Source organism: Hippopotamus amphibius, chromosome 3 (assembly GCF_030028045.1).
Source record: "Hippopotamus amphibius kiboko isolate mHipAmp2 chromosome 3, mHipAmp2.hap2, whole genome shotgun sequence".
In the NCBI taxonomy this organism is placed as follows: Eukaryota; Metazoa; Chordata; class Mammalia; order Artiodactyla; family Hippopotamidae; genus Hippopotamus; species Hippopotamus amphibius.
Window position 1 is genome coordinate 120,868,786 of NC_080188.1, and position 20,014 is coordinate 120,888,799.

General features: G+C 45.0%; 1 protein-coding gene across 1 annotated transcript; it reads left to right on the forward strand.

Annotated features, from left to right (window-relative positions):
- Nucleotides 1-4,261: 4,261 nt before the first annotated feature.
- Nucleotides 4,262-13,216, forward strand: LOC130849157 (pregnancy-associated glycoprotein 2-like). The gene is made up of 9 exons (XM_057727820.1): nt 4,262-4,314; nt 5,407-5,557; nt 6,496-6,613; nt 6,710-6,828; nt 8,054-8,247; nt 9,163-9,279; nt 11,292-11,433; nt 11,520-11,618; nt 13,064-13,216. The coding sequence occupies exons 1-9, from the start codon at nt 4,262-4,264 to the stop codon at nt 13,214-13,216; spliced, it is 1,146 nt and encodes a 381-aa protein (XP_057583803.1).
- The last annotated feature ends 6,798 nt before the right edge of the window (nt 13,217-20,014 follow it).

Here is a 20,014-nt window from a genome sequence, read left to right on the forward strand (position 1 = left end):
CAAGTCCCTGGTGTTGCAGTGGTTAAGAATTCACCTCCCAATGCAGGGGAAACATATTCAATCCCTGCTTCAGGATGATCCTACTACCCCGGAACAGCCTAGACAGTGGGTCACATCTATTGAGCCAACATTCTAGAGCCTGTGAGCCAAAACTACTGAGCCAGTGCGCCACAACTACTGAAGCCCATGTGACTAGAGACCATACACCGCAACAAGAGTAGCCACCACAATAAGGAGCCCACGCACCAAAATGAAGAGTAGCCACTGTTCCACAACTAGAGAATCACTGTATTCAGCAATGAAGACCCAAATCTACCAATAAATAAATAAAGTTTAAAAAAATATACCAGATAATTGGCCAAAGGTAAACAAAGACCAGGAAGAATTGCCCCATATAAATGACAAGTGCCTCTTTACTGCACTCCTTTTCTTTAAGGAGGACGCCAACACACTTTCTCTCCCAGTGTGTATCTCTGCCTTGTTTCTCTCTCAACAAATGGTTTCTCTGTGTGCTATCGCACCAGTTTTTTTCTATGCCCCTAGTAATAAACCTTGCACCTGCTTGTACAATTTTAGCCTGTGTGAGAAATACATTTTTTACTGGGGGGCCAGAGACAGGGAAAAATATCTTCTAGCCTCTAGCAAGGCTGATGTGGTGGATAGGACTCCTGGTTTTCACCCAAGCTACCCAGGTTCAAATCCTGGGCAGGGAATTAACATCTCACTTCAAACCACCACTCACTGCTGCCTCTATGAGATCAGTACCAGAGGCCTCTTTAGGACCAGGACGAAACTTTCAATATTCTCTTACCTCATCACTGTCACTTCATGGTCACCAGCTAAAATTCTACTCATCAGATTGGAACTTGAACCCACATGCCAGGACACAAGTCCAGCCAAAACCCTGATGGGGACTTGAACCCAGGTGGCCAGGACTTGAACCCAGCCAAAACCCAAAGTGGCCCAACCGAGATCACACACGTGGTTTCAAAACTCAAGGATTCCCAGGTTCTTGATGTCTGATTGTGGATAAAATTCATTGAGAGACAAAATGATAGATAAGAAGTGGATATATTTAGACAAAAACACACTCTACAGACAAACTGGGTGCCATCTCAGAAGGCAAGAAAGGCACAAAGGTATGGGGTTGTCAATTTTTACAGGGGTGGGTACTTTCATAGGCTCAGTGAGAGAAGTATTCTAGCTATTTCAGGACAGGTCAGGGATTTCCAAGAATATGGCCACAGTCCACTCTTTCATCCTTTTACATGTATTACTGAGGATCAAGTTCTAGTGGAAATCAACTTGTCTGCCATCTTGGACCCATTTCATTCTACTCAGTTTCTGTTGCGTCCTCAGGCTATATCATTATTTCCAAGGTGGTGCCCTGCCCTCTTCCCTCCTCTTTCAAAAGTGTCCCACTTTTGGCCTCTTCATACGGATTCCTAAACTTTTTCTGGCCTCCAGTGGTCTTTGAAGGCCCTTGACTTTCTGGTCCTTCAAGATTCTCAGGTTTATCTTGTGCATTTTTTTGGCCCAGCCCTGATATCAGAAGTCCTCAAGAATCTCTTGATCCTCTGTTGGAAATGGCTTTTAGAGGTCAAAAGTTAGGCTCAGGATAGTTACTGTTATCAAGTTGCTATTGCTTCCAGGCTTTTAGTAGTCAGAGTCAAGAACTACATATTTTCTTTAAAAAAAAAAAAAAGAGGAAAAAAATCATTGGTACAAACATATACTTCCAATTCAAGTTTTAAGAATACAGTTATTTACTTAAGCTTTTGGTTGTACACTTAAATATCTTTTACCTCTTCCTCTGAAATGCTTGTTTCATAACAACATAAGGGTTAATTACTTACTTTCTTTAACCTGTAAGCAAACAATTGTGATACTTTCAAAACAACATCAGTGATATCACCAACAATAAGGTATTGGATACTGTTTCAGATACCTTTGGATTTTTCTTTTGGTTTTGCTTTTGAGGGAGTGTTTTGTTTGTTTGTTTGTTTTTGTCCTTAGATGATATCAAACTCTATAAGTAGAGTCAAAATTCTGCAATTTAAACCCACTTAAGCAATGTTTTCTTTTGTGTCTCTATATCACCAACTTGATAGAATTAGGTTCATTTGCCTTAGTGCTCAAGTTCCACAGATGTGTTTATTTACCTATTGTTTGATTCTATAATACATTTACATGGCTGCAAAGTCAAACTATAAAATGAAAAATTTGACCTCTGTCCCTGTCCCTCCCACATAAATTACAGTTTTTTTAGCTTTGGATTTATTTTTCCACTCTTTCTTTTTGACGATAGACATATGTGTATATGGAAAAGCAACAGACTATAAGCAACTTGCTGGTCCCTCTTTTTTCAAAACTAAACAGTTTACCCTGAAGATCTCACTCATTCCATGCCTCCCTCCATCTCCATTATACCCAATTGTTCATTTGTCCCATGCCTTATTCAAGCTCCCCAGTAGATGAGCATGTCAAGTATGTTTCAAATCATTGGTTTTTACAAAAATGTTGCTGTGAATTACTAGCGCATATGTTGTCTTGTATTTTTGCCAGTGTATCTTTAGGACAACTCCCTAGGAGTAGAATGTCTGAGTTAAATGCTTTTTGTGTGTGTCATTTGCTAGGTGCTGTCAAATCACATCTTTAGGGACTGAGCCACCATAACTGAACATTAACAATGTGCAAAAATGAGTAGGAAGAGGCAGCACCCCATCTACCACCTACCTGGTGACCAGGCCAGATTCCTTTTGTTCTTCCCAAGGAACAGGCCTGGATAGATCAAACATAGGAATACCTGGGCCATAGAAATCTTAAAGTAGCCATAAAACTCCATTGTCTTTACATTGGCAGGAATAATACCTTAACAGTGATATTATTCATCTCAGGCTGAGCTGAAATTCTAAGTGGTCTTTTCTATCTCTTGAATAATTATTTCTTTCTATTCTTGGTTTGCTACACAAAATATTTCAATGCATGGATCCTACTGGGGAATTATATCAGAAGCTCAGCTAGAGGACATTATTTAATTCATTGGTTTATAAGACCCTGTTTTTTTTTTTTTTTCTTTGCAAGTGGAAGGCAAAGTAACATGCTTAAGTTGCATTTAGTCTCTTATTCTTTCCACCAACATGAATAGAACCCCACCCTACCCCCTCTCTACTCCCACCTCTAAGGCAGAAATAAAAACCTGCACAGCTGGGCAGGCTGAATCCAGCACATCTTTGTTTCAGGTTTGGCTCACACTATGTTTTGTGAGAAAAAAAAAAAAAAATCCTGCTAACATTTAAAATCAGGGAATTTTACATAAATATCCAGACTTCTAACTTATCTTGAAAACATGGCCATCTAGATTGGTTTCCTGCAAGACAGTCTCTGGCTACAGCTAAGCAGAGGCTGCCCCCAATAGTAGGGCATGTGCTGCCTGCCCCATGTCCACAATGCCTGCCCAGCCCTTCCTTCATTTGTTTTGCCTCCTGGACCATGAGTTTGTGAGAAGTGCCCTAGACTGTTATCTGGCTGAAGATAAGGACCACCTGTGTCTTACTCTACATTAATTTTCCAAAATCTAACCCAGACCCCAGCACACCGTTTGTTCCATATATGGTTTCTCAGATGATATGAAGTATCTTGTGGATGCATGCATCACAGTTCTTCTAATAGTGAAATTCTGCAATTGTAATACTACTCTAGCCTAGATTTTTCATGCAGATTTGGATCATAAGTGCCCCTGGTCCATGTCATCTGTCCCAATACCTAAAGCCACTAACTCGTAGGTCACGGAGCTGACCCTCAAGACTTCACTTTGCCATTTGACCTCTTTTCCTTCTAGCATTTCCTGTCAAAATGAGGACAGCAATGTACATCTCATGAATTTGCTAGGAAGACCACATGAGATCACAAATGTCAAACATGGCCGCTAGCATTTACTTTTATCCCATTACTACCAGTGTCTTATCTTCAAGTTGGCAAGGGTCTCACAATACTTAGTCAATCCATGCTATTGAGGTTGGTTTTTTCAGCAAAGCTCCAAGGAGAGATTACAATAAAAACCTCTCTGTTCTGAGAATTTTCTACGCCCACACCCCTAGGACACCAATGGAGGTAAAGATTTTATCAACAGATTCATATTTCTTTGTAGATCCATTAGTGGCCAAAGGGGACAATTAGGGCAGGTCAGAGCGTATATAACTAGGAGCTCTTGGCCACCACTGCACACTCTTTCCAGAGTAATAGCAACCTGGAAAGAAACATGAAATGGCTTGGGTTCCTCGGGCTGCTGTCCCTCTCAGAGTGCCTAGTCATGTAAGTACGGGGCCTGTAAGTGGCATCATGTCATTTCTCTGGTTTTTCTTGTCCTCTGATTCTTTGATCCATCAGACTTAGAAGGAAATATGATCATTCCCTGACAGTCTCAAAGATCTAGTCACAGTGATTGATGAGTACCTTGCCATGGGCACGGAGGGGTCCAAAGTGCTTGGGGTGGGCCTTTAGGGTTGCACAACTCCAGAGGTGCAGTCCCATCATGACCTCTGTGAGAATGGGACTGCCTTGCATTGTTCAGTGCACAACACCTACAACGGTAAGTGTGGTCCAGTGGAAAAGCACTTCTCCTGTGTTTGCTTCTAGGTCTTTGCTCTGTTCTCTCTCCATTTCTGTGTGAATGTGACTGTTCTCCATCACTGTATCTCTCTCTTTTATCTCTCCATCTCTTTGGCTGTCTCTGGGCATACTGGAATTTCTGTCTTTTTTCTTCCACTTTTGACTCTTCCTACTTTCTCTGGTCCCTTCATTTTGTTTTTTATACCACATCTTCTGGCTTTCTCTCTCAAAGCTCTCTTTTGCTTGAGACCTGGAGAAAGGTCAGGAAGGCTACTTCTTTGCTGTTTTACCTCTAACAATTAGAGTTACCACGGCCAAGTCACAAACTCCCTGCATTTCAATTCCCTACGCTGTAAAAAGAAGCTAATGATCACACATCTATCTCCTTCACAGAGCTTCTTTGGAAAATATACAGTGGGATGGCAATAGCAATGTTAATGGCTGTCATTGTTGAGACTTCCTACATGTCTGCTACATTATATCCATCATCTCACTTATTATACACAACATCCTATATGGCAAATGGGGGTTATTATATTTCACCTCTTTACCCATGAGGAAACTGAGACTTCAAATGCACACTTGACTCAAGATTACAGAATGGAACCTATATTCAAACTGTGGTGTTTGTCCTGCTCTTTGCATTGCATCCTAATAATAAATGGGTAAAAACCCTCATAAAATTGTTGGGTAAATACACAGCATCATTACTATGCAAGCTATGACAGTCATACAATAGCATGGACTGGTGATTGCTGCCCCTTCTTTTTCACCTTTCCAAATTTTTGATGAAAGAATCCCTCTGAGGAAGATCAACACCTTGCAAGAACCCCTCAGGGAGAAAAAACTGCTGACAAATTTCCTCGAGGGGAACTTGGTTGACAGGTCCCTGAATGAAACTGATGACCTGAACATTCTTCTGCACCCCCTGAGGAACTACATGAATGTGAGTGTGTTGGGAGCATGGCACTCCAGAGGAATCCCTGGAAATCTGGTCTAGCACTGTGGTTCACTTGGAGGTACCAGGATGGATATTGGGTCTGGGGCTCCTGCAGGAAGCAGAAACACTTGGGAACAATGACCCAATTCACAGAAGAGAAGGCACTCTCATCTTCAGTACTTGGTCTGTGGTGACGGGGCCCAGAAATGACAAGGGGACAGGTAAACCTCAATTTCTGTGCCAAAGAAATGTCATTAGTTTGAGGGAGATGCTATTTCTCAACTAACTGAGGCACAGAGGTACAGATGAAAGGTGAGCCATGTCTTATCATAAGATAAAGCCAACAGAATATTAAGTTTGTAACCACAGGAAGAGAAAGGTCAGCATCTGCAGACCCAAGAAGAACACAGAGAAAGTTACTAAGCCCTATGGCCTGTGATGCCATAAAAGTCTAACACTCTGGTTATTTTTATTGGTTTTAAAAAAGGTCTTGTCTCTCCTTCAAGAATGCATAGGTCAACCTGAGGGATATGCAGAGTAAATGCGTGTACAACAAAAGGGCCAACTCAGTGGTGTTCACAGGACATGCTCTTAGTTTACGGGAAGTGCCTGAGGAAGACTGAGGAAGCCCATCTATAGAAGGAAAGACTGAGGCTGGGCCTTGAAGGGGAGAGCTTCTCAAATAAAGGCACTGGGTTAAGACACCAGTGTTTAAGACTCTGTGCTAATAATGCACCAAAGCAGGTTTGATCCTTGGTTGAGGAAGTAAGATCTCACATTAAAAAAAACATCAATGAAGGCACTGGTTTCAGAAAAATCTGTGAAGGAGGAAGGATGATAAGTTATTTCAGGAGACATGTGACACGTGTAAGAGAAGCACTCTGGGATTCGAGGGTGCACAGGCTGCCAGCCCTGCCCTAACCACACCTGCCCGGCACCTGTAGGTGGTCTACTTTGGAAACATCACCATAGGAACGCCCCCTCAGGAGTTCAGGGTCGTCTTTGACACAGGCTCAGCTGACTTGTGGGTGTTCTCTATCTACTGCTCAAGCCCTGCCTGCCGTGAGTACCTTCTCTGCACCCAACCACCCATTTTATACTCACTCTCCCACCCACCATCCTTGACACCTGAAGGACATTCATCTCTTGTGTCTGCAGGTGCAAAGAATCTCTTCAACCCTCACTTGTCCAGAACCTTCCAGGGCATGCAAGAGGTCTTCTACATCAGATATGGCAGTGGGACAATTATTGGATCTCTTGGCAATGACACAGTCCAGGTAACTGGGAGGCCAAAAGCTAAGTCAGGACTGCCCCTGGGAGTTATCACTGCTTCCAAAACACATGAAGGACCAACTGGGATAGCCTGTCTTTCCCCGTGCCCCCTAGTGGCTGAACTCCACCCTGAAAAACTTGTCCCTGGGGAGACAGTGCCCCTGCTGGCACACAATCTCCCAAAATGGCTAACCCTGAGACTGGCTTGGAGTGTGGATTTGCAGCTCCTTTGCCCATGAGCAGTTCACGGTTCATTTTGCTGGGGGCAGGGAGAGAAGGGGAAAAAGCACCCACTTCTCTCTTCTCAAACTTTGCCAGGGACTTTCATGGGTATAACATATTTAATCCTGCAACAACCCCACACAGCAAGTACGATGATTACCTCCATTATACAGAGGAGGGACCTGAAGTGCACAGAAATAGAACCTTGTAAAAGAGAGGCATCTTGTAAGCAGTGGAGATGGGTTGGCAGGTCAGGATTCATGCAGGTGTGGGGTATTTGGGGAGGCAATGAAACTGATGTTGGCTCCTTGGGGCAGCCAAGGGCTTCAGCTATCTGGGCAGTGCAAGCATGGGACCACAGATGTAAGAGAGGCCTGATAGAAGAGTTCTCACTCTACGGGGGTTTGAAAGTCAAAAACATATGTGGCCCGCCTGCATCAAAGAGTCTGAGTACTGTCTCTCTCTGCCTCCCTATCTGTCTTTCTGTCTCTCTCTGTATCTCTGTCTCTAAGGCACACACATCCCCAAAAGCATGTTTCCCAGGGAGATATTTCCTAAGAACACTGGCAGCAATATTGTATAATGGGCTTCTGTGTTCCTGGGCAGGTGCAGAATCCACAATGAATTGCAAAGATTTCAGTCCATTTCTGTCTTCTGATCATAGTGATGCCAATGACAAGGCCACGCTGCTCTCCACTCACTTCGCCCTCAAGTGGGAACCACTTGGTCCTGTCCTGAGTCTCAGTTTCCCCACCTTTACAGAAGGCAGGAGTACAATTTGATTCCCTTCAGATGGTGTGTGCATAAGTATGAGCTGTTGGATAAAATCCACAGCCCTGTACAGATGGAACCTGATTTCCTGCCCCAGCATGATCTAACCATCTGAGGTCACCCCGGGGCACAGCTAGACCTCAGGGCTTCTCTTTGGTCCTCATGTCATCTCCAGGCCATCCCAGTTCAAGGCCCACGTCCCAAACCTTAATGTGAGAACCCTTTCTTCTCCCATAGATCGGGAACATTGTCGACCTGGGCCAGACATTTGGATTGAGCAAGTGGCAGACTGGGTACGAACATAAACCCTATGATGGCATCCTGGGCCTGGCTTACCCCAGCCTCGCCCTTGAAAAGACGACACCCGTCTTCGACAACTTGAAGACACAAGGCGTTATTTCTCAGCCCGTGTTTGCCTTCTACTTGAGCGAGTAAGTTTGACCTGGACAAGCTCTCTCTCTAAATGAGCTGTAAGATCCTCTCAGCTGCATGACAGTTTATGGCCCACCTCATCCAGAAGGTTCCTGAGAGAGCATCTAGCCCAGCATAACTATGGCCCCAGGGCCACATTTTCCCCACCACTGGTTTCTCTAAATAAAGCTTTATTGGAACACAACCATGCTCATGGGCTCCAGGGCAGCGGATATGTCCAAGACAGGGAGGCAAGTAGGAAAACATTGGAAGCTGTCAGGATACAGGTTGCAGGAACAGGCAACAAGATTTCCTGATGCTGATATGGAAGGAAGGAGAGGGATGGCAGGAAGGTTTGTTTCCTCACTGACATTTTATGGGAGCCCAAGGTCCAGCTACACAATTGACAGGAGCCACTGCAAAATGAAAATGTGGGATATGCCTTTCAAAATATATTAGGAATTTCAAGACAAAGATAGCAAAGGCGCAGGCCCCTGCTGAGTGTCGGGCCCAGGGACGTCACACATCACAGGCCCATGAAGCCAATCTTAGGTAAGCCTGAACATGTGCCCTTAGTGCTTCATGGCCTTGGCCTTTCTGAAAAATGACAGACTACACATAGGGGAGGACAGACCCCTCCAGTTTGGTGGCTCTGATGGTATCTCTGAGCACTCTGGTAGTTGGAGAGGACAAGTCCCTCTTCAGAAGGGTGAGTGGTCGGAGCCCAGCCTGGCTGCCAAGCTGCGAACCTCTTCTGTGCCATTCATTAGTGGGTGACTGGCCTTGGCTGGTACTCAATCCCTCTGTGCCTCAACTTCCACATCTGTAAAATGGGGACCATACTGGTGCCTCTGATGATAGGATAAGCACAGCACTCAGACAGGCAGGGGTATTATCCTTTGATAAGGAATCCTCCCTCTTCCTTCTCTCCTCAGCCAGAAGGAGAATGGCAGTGTGGTGATGTTTGGTGGGGTGGACCACAGCTACCACAAAGGAGAGCTCAAGTGGATACCAGTGTCCCAAACCCAACACTGGCAGATGACCGTGAACCGGTAAGCATCTCCTTCTGAGTATCACCCCAAGTTATACTCCCACATGTGCACACGGACACATGCAGAAACACATAAAAGCACACAGACACACAATCACACACAGAGACATACACTACACCCATGACACACATATATAAACACACACACAGACACACAAAAACACACACATTGGCATGCCTATCAACAAACACAGGAACACAGGTACACTTCCAAACACACACACAGAGACACACAGGCACAAACACACACACAGATAAACATACAGACACACACACACACACACACACACACACAGATACACGCACATCACATGGGCTCCTTATCACCCCAGGACTCCCTCTCAGGGCCCTGACCAGCATCCTGAACAGGGTCCAGAGAGGAGTGTGCAGCCAGGAATGGCCTGCACTCACTGCGGTTTGAGGCAGGTGGCATGGTTAGCGGACCATATAAAGTGCAAGGAAAGAGGATCAGGGAGAGATTCACCAGCATAAACATGCTTGTTATAAGTTGACCAACTGTCCAGGGCTCCCCTTTACGAGGGCAGTTCATATTACACAATAATGCTCATTGGAAAACAGGGAAAGTCCTGAAAAACAGGGAGAACTGGTCTCCTTAGGGAAGCTTACCAGCAGTGGAGAGAGTTTGGCTGCATTCTTGAGACCTAAAAGCAACTCATACAGAGAGACACTCCCCCTATCCCCCTACCCACTGACATCCAAACACATATCCCAGGAGCACAGTGGATAGGGGATGTGACAGAGAGAATCGGAAAGCTGGGATCCATGAGTGGCCTGAGTACAAGGGACAATCATTGATGGGATTCTGTGTGATGCGCTCAGATAGAAGCTAGCATGTTCTTTGGAGGCAAGCTGGGCTTGCTTGGGCATCAACTGGCAGGTAGTCTCAGCGTCTGAGCCGGGTGAGAGGGCAGTGCTGGGAACCAGCCTCTCCCAGGACAGTGTGTTTTTCCCTCCTCAACACTCTGAGCATCTGCTGCTCCAGGGAACATCTGTCTTCACTGTGTGGGGTGACACATTATTGATTAGACACCAGACACAGGGCTCTGGTTACTCCTCATTCATTTCTTCACTCGCTCAATTACTCACTCATTCATTCATTCACTACACAAGCATCCACTGTGCATCCACTGTCTGCTGGGCACTTGAGGGAGGCACTGTGGATGCAATTGCCCTCACATCTAGTGAGACAGATATACGTGAAATGAGTCACATACATAATGAATTTCCACTTTCATACATGCGACAAATGAGGAAGTGTGTAGATAGAGTGACCAAGACAGGAGCCTGATCTGTAGGCCTTCTATATAAACTGGGTTATTTATGTGTTTCAGAAGAGAAGGAAACATTCTTTATTCTATTGCTTCAAGCACATGTCCCACAGAGGTGGAGCAAATGGGAGATTCACACACAGAAACGAATAAAAGCTACAGAAACCAGGCTTTCCCATCACAATCTGTGGCTTCCCCAAATATTGCTTTGAAAACACATTCCTTCGGTCATATAAAGTGCTTAAAATACAAAAGAAATTAAATCTCTAAGAAAGTCTAGTACACCAGTTGCTGGTTTTTGTTTCTGTTTCTGTTCTTGTTTTTGTTTTTGTTTTACACAATTGACAGTTATGAGATCATGTGGAGATTAGACGACAGGTTTAGAATCTTTGAAATAAGCACATACACCAAAATCAAGAGGGCCAACAGTTTTCACACGGAGGAAGAGAGGTGACTCATGGTAAACGCATGACTTCAGGGAAAACGCAGCTGACATTTCATAGGACATTTCACAGTGCCACACATGCCAAGGCCCTGAGGCACAACAGAGTCTGGTGCATTCAAGAAATGAAAGGAAGTCCAAGAAGCTTACGTGACCAGAGCAGAGGAAAGCAGAGTCAAGACATTAGCTGAAGGGCTTTGATGGAGACAGTCAGGGAGGAGGGAGTCATGGGGGGAGACTTCAAAGTGATGCTGGTGCCCACTCTCTCCCACTGTCTCTCAGGATCACCATGGGCAGAATCGTTATTGGTTGTATCCACGGCTGTGAGGCCATGCTGGATACGGGGACGGCGTTGCTGTTTGGCCCAACTAGATGGATCACCACCATCCAGAAACTCATCAATGGCACACGTTTTGGTCGAGAGGTGAAGGGACATGCCACAGGGTCTCTCTGGGGCTCTCCACACACCAGTGACCCGCTGAGACAACTTCTCTCCATTTTCTCTAACAGCACGAGATTCCATGTAGCTCCATCACTCAACTTCCTACCTTCACCCTCAACATCAATGGCACTGATTACCCAGTGCCTGCTCAAGCCTACATCTGGAAGGTGAGGGGGCAACCCTGGGGGCTGGTTCTCAAATGTGGGGCAGACAGGAACCTTTGAGCTGCTGCTAGAAAGAGGGGACCCTCTGCAGGCCAAGCCACACCCCTGCAGATGCTGCGGAGTGCCTGTAGTTGGTCCAATGCCTCCCACAAAACTAACCACTTGAGAACAGGAGACAGTCTGGACATCCATCATCCTGGAATAAATGGAGACACCAACCCAGGCCAACATGGTGCCAGGCGAAAGGAGAGAGGAACACTAAGGGCCTCTGCCCTCAAAAAGCCTCTGTTCCACCAGAGCCCTCAAATGGAAGAACACAGAAAGTTAGCTCAGGCAATCCCTGAACTAGGCCAAGTGACCAGCTGGGGACAGTATCAGTGTGCTGTCCCACCCTCATGACTAACAGTCTCCCTTCCCACCTCAAAAGGGTCCTAGCAGATACTCAACTACATGATGCCCCTCTCCTCAGCTGCAATTTCCCATTGCTAAGCACCAGCTTGCCCATCTCTGAGTTGGGCTAACAGACGCCTCTGTGGGGAGGTTGGATGCTCACATGAGTAAAGGGTGCACAGTGACTGTACACCCCCGGAACAGGGTTGAGGCGTAATGGCAGATCCACGTGAGAGTTTGCAGGAGCCTAATGGCCTTAAAGAAGGCTTTGAGGAAGAGAAGGAATTTCAGTAATTCAATACACCCAGCCTGATGGTGGCATGAGGAGGCCTGCTTGGGTTGAGTCCAACGACCCTGGACTCCATACAAATGGCAATGCCGGGGAGTCTGCCAAGTTGTGTGAGGTCCAGAGTAGGGGTGATGAGGGCTAGAGACAAGGGGAGCACCAGGGTAAGTCACCCCACCCAACCTACAGTGGGCAGGGAGTGGGGCGCGGGTCCAGGAAGTCTTCTTAGAGGGGCAGAGCACAGTCTTAAAGAAAAGTTTGTGGGGAAGAGGGAGAAGAAAAGGCATTCTCTGCAGAGGAAACAATGAGCATGGGTCAGAAGGAAAGAAACAGGGGAACTGTGTGTCATTTTTATCCTGTTTTTATTATTATTCTATTGAAGTAGAGTTGATTTACAACGTTGTGTTACTTTCTGCTGCATGGCAAAATGACTCATATATATCTTGTGCATTACGGTCTCTGGCGGGATGTTGATTATACCTCCCTGTGCTATACAGAAGGACCTTGCTGTTTATCCATCCTCTGTAGAGTAGTTTGTATCGGCTAATCCCAAACTCCCATCCTTCCCTCCCTCACCTCCATCCTTCAGGGCAACCTCATGTCTTGGCCGTTCTTGTTCTTGGATGGGCACCTAACATCCTCACCTTCTAACAAAGCCACTTGCTTCTTACTAAAGAAGGGGCATAAATCTGAGAAGCTGCCATCTCTGGATAATGAGGGGGTTCGCAGGTAAGGACTGAGGCTGACAAGGGTTTAACGCCCTTTCCCCCAGAGTCCTGAGGGCCGCTGTTTCAGCAACTTTCGAGAGTACCCAGAGACCTCGAGCAAGTCAGAGACCTGGATCCTTGGTGCCGTCTTCCTGAGGCAGTATTTCTCGGTTTACGATCGGGGAAACAACAGGATTGGCCTGGCGCCCGCAGTGTAAATGCTGGGGCTGCTTCAGGAATCAATCAGGAGCACTACAAACACACACTCACTCACACATAGGGCACTGCTGTCCAGGCATGGTGGTGGACTGTGTTTGGGGCTCTACAAAGCCCTATTCTCAGTAACGAATAAAGGATTCCATTCAAAACGGTGCCAATCAGAATTGCTGCCTGTGATTGGGTTGGAAAGGGGGTTCATAATCCAGCAGGATCTAGAACGTCGTGGAAACCACTAGTGAGAGGACCCCAACTCCAACTGGCTTCAAGGAAAGGGGAGACCTTTTGGATGGATACTGGGGATCTGGACACAGACACCAGAGCAGACCCACACATCTCAGGGAATGGATCCAATAAATCAGAAGCCCTCAGTTCAGTCTTTCTCTCCCTCCCTTTTGCCCCTCTTTCATTTTTGATTTTCTTAGCCTGACAGCTTTCTCCCTTCAGGCTTCTGTACATATATCCCCAAGGGGGATAACCTGTAAGTTAAGAAGCTCAGAAAACATCAGGACACCATGGAAGGCTGTGTTTGCTCCACCTCACATCACGTGTCCAGCCCTAGACCAGATATCCTGACCGGGGGATTATAGTATTATGATTGGTTTTACTTGGTTCTTTGTCCATTGCCAACATGATTGACACTTTCCTCCAGCACCACGGGACAGGAGCTGGGGAGAGGCAGCCCCAAAGGAAGTGGTAGGAGGATGCATTACACTGTGGAAGACATGGTGACGGCAACACCAACTCCACCACCTCCTCACTCATAGGGATAATAAGGGATAATAAAAAGAGATGCTATTCTTCCCATCTCCAAGGATCTTTGGCAGTGCTCTGCTCTTCCATGACAGATCTGGTTGAGGCCCTTCAACCTAAGAGATCTCCCCATGTCCCCATACCCCAATCGGTAACTCTCTGACACCCCCACCTGCAGTGTCCTTCCCAGTCCCACTTCCCAAGAAATAGACCATGTGACTGGCTGAGCCAGCCCTACACCTCCAGGGCCCAGGAGGACCCTTCCCGTGGTCTCCAATGCTGTTGGACTGGATGCCACTCATGTAAAGGGGGACCCAGGGTGCACAGAGCCTTCAGCTCTTCTGAGCATCCTCTAGGGGCAGAGCTCCAAAACATTTCGAGCAACCTGACATGGTTTGGAACCTTTGGAGTAGAAGCAAAACTTCAACCCACATGGAGACGCTAGGAAGTGGCCCAGGGTGGTGATAGCAAGGGTCAGAGGTGGGGGGAGACCAGATGAGAGAAGGAGCAGGAAAGATACATAAGGTGGAAAACACACTCCAATGCAATGCATACGACGGCCTTTACTCAGGCAGGACCAACATCAGGGAAATGGACATCTCCCTTCCATCCTCATCTTTTTTGTTCAGAACAAATTCACTAAGCACTTCCTCTGTGTGACATGCTGTGCTGGACCCCAGGGTCCAGGGACATGACAGGCTTGAGGGGAGTGGAAGAGGACCAGTTGCAGAACTGATAAAGGGAGGAAACGTGAGAGCACAACCATTATCTTTTTCTTTTTTTAATGCTAAAGATCATGATCGGGGTACTTCCTAGGTGGCGCAGTGGGTAAGAATCTGCCTGTTAATGCATTGGACAGGGGTTCAATCCCTGCCCCAGGAAGATACCGCGTGCCACGGAGCAACTAATCCCATGTGCCACAACTCTGGAGCCTACGCTCTAGAGCCCATAAGTCACAACTATTGAGCCCATGTGCCACAACTACTGAAACTCATGGGCCTAGAGCCTGTGCTCTGCAGCAAGAGAGGCCACTGCAGTGAGAAGCTCATGCACCTCAATGAAGAATATCCCCCACTCACCACAAGTTGAGAAAGCCCATGTGCAGAAACGAAGACCTAACACTGCCAATAAAATAAGTAAGTAAATAAATAAATAAATAGATAAATATTTAAGAAAATAAAAAATAAAAAATAAAGAAAAAGTAAAGAAATAAAGATCATGATTGGGGATTAATGGAGACTCACGTGAACAGTTTCTCATTCTCATTTTCCTAGTGCTCTTCATGGAACCATAAGCAATGTCTCCCTGTTGGTGAGAAACCACCAATAAGAGTAACAGCAATTAGTCTGCTTAATTTCATTCACCAGTTCCCTGTCTCCGCATGAGGACCTGCAGGTTGTGACACCCTGATAGAGATGAAGGAAGTCTCTAGTCTTCTGGCCCCAGGACTGGTGACAGGCAGATAGTAGGGCCTCAATAAATACACGTGGCATAATTGAATGGATGAATTCACAGAGACTTCCACAAGCACACACTGCTGCCTCCCTCTTGGGAGACATATGGTGTCAGCATGGCTTATCGGATAATATCAATCACAAAAAGTCAGGCTTTGCTTCCTTAAATGAACCTAAGGTTGAGGCTGGAGCTGTGTCTGTTAATGAGCCTACTGTCCTTAGACATTATTTTTGTACCCTGTGCTACCAACATGAGGATAAATTCTGATGTTCGTTATTTATTTTTTTTTGGCCACACCACACACTATCTGATATTACAGTTAACCGACCAGGAGTCAAACCCACTTCCCCTGAAGTAGAAGCATGGAGGCTTCACCACTGGACCGCCAAGAATGTCCCAATATCTGATCTCCAAAGCAACAATTTTCCCCCACTTTCCACTTTTATCATTTACCCACTGCAGAACAAAGGGTCATATAGCCGCTAGTACTAGCAAAGGTAGAAATAAACAGGAGAAATATCACAACACCTCTTGAAACAGTGTAAATTGGTACAATCTTTTTGAAGATCAATTATTCTTAAAATAAATATGGTCTTTGTCCCAGGAATTTTGCTCCTAAAATTTATTTTAAAGTGATGATCCGAAGCACCCAAAGACACAGAAAAGCAAGGATGTAGTCCTCAGAGTCTCTTACAAAATGGGAAATGTGGGAATCTAAAGACACATGAAGTGTCCACAGCACAGATAGGCCATCATGCAAAACACTGCCTTCACATTGTGTTTTAGGAGAATATATAATGTGAAGACACATTGTTTCAACATGACCTTCAGCGAAAAGAACAGAGTACAAAACAGCATGATCCCAGATTTGCTAAGCACATGGATGTCACTGCAGCATAATCGCCAGGCATGTATATCCTGGAGCTTTTCTACCTGGGTTCAAATCCCACCTCTAACACCTGCCAGCCATATGACCTTCATAAGTTCATTTCTGTGCATCAGTTTCCTATTCTGTAAGTCTGAGATAAGGATAGCTCATTCCTCACTAACCATCAGGGAAATGCAAATCAAATAACAATAAGACACCATCTCACATCCATGAGGATGGTCATTATGAAAAACCAAATGATAACAATTGTTGATGAGGATGTGGAACCCTGTACACTGTTGGTGGGGATGGAAAATGGTGTAGCTGCTGGAGAACATAATGGAGATTCCTCAAAAACTTAAGAAGGGTACTTATATTTGGTCGACCAATTCGACTTCTGGGTATTTATCCCCAAAACTGAAAGTCATGATCTCAAAGGGATATTTGTCCTGTCATGTACCTTGCAGCATCATTCATCATAACCGAGATGTGGAAACAACATAGATCCATCAACAGTTGAATGGATATAGAAAATGTTGTAGAGATGGACAATGGAATATCATTCGGGCTTTTTAAACAAAGAAATGTATATATTGATTTGGCTTCACCAGGTCACATTTGCACCACATGGGATCTTCAGGTGTGGCATGCAGGATGTTAAGTTGTGGGGTGTGAACTATTGCTTGTGGCATGTGGGATGTACTTTCCAACCCAGAGATCAAATCAAGGCCCCCTGCAATGGGAATATAACATCTTCTCCACTGTGCCACCAGGAAATTCCTAGTCATGCCTGTTTATATGTTTAATATCTTTCAATCAGTTGGATGTGATGCTAAAATTGAAACCACACACCTCACGTTAGGACTTGAACTCAAGTGGCTGGGATTCAAATCCAGCCCAAAGCCAAGGTCTTCCACCTGAGATCACATACCTGGTTTCAGGACTTACTAAAGCTCCAGTTCTTTTTTTTTGTTTTTTTTTTTTTTCTGTGACTGTAGAATATAGTATTGTTTTTCTTATTAATAATTCATATCTGACAATCCCAATCTCCAAATTCCTTCACCCCAACCTTTCCCTCCTTCCCCATTTGGAGTCCGTATGTTTGTTCTCTACATCTGTGTCTCTATTTCTGTCTTGCAAACCAGCTGGTTTGTACCATTTTTCTATATTCCGCATAAATGTGTTGATATATGATATTTGTTTTTCTCTTTCTGAGTCACTTCAATCTGTAAGACAGTCTCTAGGTCCATCCATATCTCTACAAATATCCCATTTCATTCCTTTTTACAGCTGAGTAATATTCCATTGTTTATATGTCCACTTCTTTTTTACCCATTCTTCTTCAGATGAAAAAAACTTTAATCTGCTTGTCTGCCAGTGGGTGGGGCTGTGTTTCCATCTTGCTTGTTGTTTGGCCTGAGGTTACCCAACACTGGAGCTTACAGGCTGTTTGGTTGGTTTAGTGGCAGACTCTGGTGGATCTCACACCAATGAGCACTTCCCAGAACCCCTGCCCCCAGTGTCCCAGTCCCTCCGTGAGCCACAGCTGCCTCCCACCTCTGCAGGCAACCCTCCAACAGCAGCCGGTAGGTTTGGTTCAGTCTCCTATGGGGTCACTGCTCCTTCCCCCTGAGTCCTGGTGAGCACATTATTTGTTGCGTGCCCACCAAGAGTGGAGTCTGTTTCCCCAAGTCCTGTGGATGTCTTGCAATCAAATCCCAATGGCTTTCTAATTCTGATTCTCTGGGGATGCCTCCTCCTGTTATGAGACCCCCAGGCTGGGAAGCCTGACATGGGGCTCAGAACCCTCACTTTAGTGGATGGACTTCTGTGATATAACTGTTCTCCAGTTTGTGAGTCACCCACCCAGCATTTATGGGATTTTATGCTAACGCAATTTCTCCCCTCCTACCATCTCCTTGCAGCTTCTCCTGTGTCTCTGGATGTGGGGTGTCTTTTTTGGTGAGTTCCACTGTCTTTCTGTTGATGATGTTCAGCGGTTAGTTGTAATTCTGGTGCTGTTGATACAGGGAGTGAGCGCACATCTTCCTACTCCACCATCTTGATCAGTCTGCTAAGCTCAGGTTCTTGATATCTCATTGCAGAAAGAATTTGGTGAGAGAAAAACTGATAGGTAAAGTTGATCTATTTACCCAGAAACACATTCCACAGACAGTGGTGGGTCATCTCAGAAGGTGAGTTAGGCACCAAGCTATGGGGTAGTCAATTTTAACAGGGCTGGGTACTTTTATAGGCTAATGAGTGAGAGGAGTATTCCAGCTATTTCAGGGAGGGTCAGGGATTTCCAAGAGTAGGGACACAGCCCACTCTTTAATCCTCATGTATGCATTACTGATTCTCAATGGCTAGTGGAAATCAGTTTCTTTGCCATCTTGGACTCATTTCCTTCTGCTCAGTTTATGTCATATCTGCAGGCTATGTCACTCTTTCGAAGCTTGTGCCCTGTCCCCTTCCCTCTACTTTCAAAGGGTCCCAATTTTGGCCCCTTCATATGGGTTCCTAAATTCTTTCTGGCCCCCAGTGGTCTGTTAAGGCCTTTGACTTTCTGGTCCTTCAAGATTCCCAGGCTTATTTTGTGCATTCCTTGGCCCAGCCCTGAAATCAGCCATCTCTTCAAGAATCTCTGGATCCTCTGGTGGGAAATGGTACTTAAAGGACACAAGCTATGCCTCAGGATAGTCACTGTTATCAAGTTCCTGTTGCTTCCGGGCTTTTAGTGGTCAGAGCCTAAAGAGATATATTTTCTTTAAAAAAGTTAAAAAAGAGTAAAAGGAAGAACAAATCATTTGTACAAACATATATTCCAATTCACCATTTAAAACCACAGGAGTTTCCTCAAGCTTTTTGGTTGTACACTTAAATCTCTTTTGGCTCTTGCACTACAAGTCTTGCTTCATAACAACATGAGGGTTAATTACTTACTTTAACTTGTATGCATGTACTTAACAATAGTTTCAAAGCAACGGCAGCAATATCACCAATAATAAGGTGTTAGATTTAGTTACAGATTTTTATGGTTTTTTCTTTTGGATTTGGTTTTGTGGGAGAGTGTTTTGTTTGTTTGTTTGTCTTTGTCCTTAGAGAGTGTCCCACTCTGAATGGAGAGTCAAAATTCTGCAATTTAAAGCCACTTAAGGAAGGTTTTGTTCTGTGCAGCTATATCACCAACTTGATAGAATTAGTTTCATTTGTCTTAGTGCACAAGTTTCCATGGATGTGTTTATTTATCTATTTTTTGATTCTGTAACACATTTACATGGCTGTAAATCAAAGTATATAACAAGAAAAATCTCACTTCTGTCCCTGTCCCTCCCCCTTATCTTACAATTTTAATTAGCTTGTGATTTATTCTTCTTTTCTTCCTTATTGAAAATAGACATATGTGTATATGGAAAAGCAACAAACTATAAACACCTTTCTGGTCCCTCTTTTTCCAAAACTAAACAGTATACCCTGAAGACCTCAGCCATTGGATGCCTCCCTTCATCCCCATTATACCCAATTGTGTCAGTGCCCTCTGCCTCATTCAAAGCACCCCAGTGGATGGGCACTTCAGGTATGCTTCTAATCATTGGCGTTTGCAAACAATGTTGCAGTGAATTCATTGTGCGTATGTCTTTTTTGTATTGTTGCCAGTATATCTTTGGGAAAACTCCCTAGAAGAGATTGGCTGAGCTAAAGGGTTTTTGTCTGTGTCATTTTC

Bases quoted from the DNA above. Each gene is read 5' to 3' on its own strand.
- LOC130849157 (XM_057727820.1), top strand. From the start codon at position 4,262: ATGAAATGGCTTGGGTTCCTCGGGCTGCTGTCCCTCTCAGAGTGCCTA. The intron at 8,248-9,162 runs GTAAGTTTGACC...TTCTCTCCTCAG, and splicing joins TTTGCCTTCTACTTGAGCGA to CCAGAAGGAGAATGGCAGTG. The intron at 11,619-13,063 runs GTGAGGGGGCAA...CCTTTCCCCCAG, and splicing joins CTCAAGCCTACATCTGGAAG to AGTCCTGAGGGCCGCTGTTT.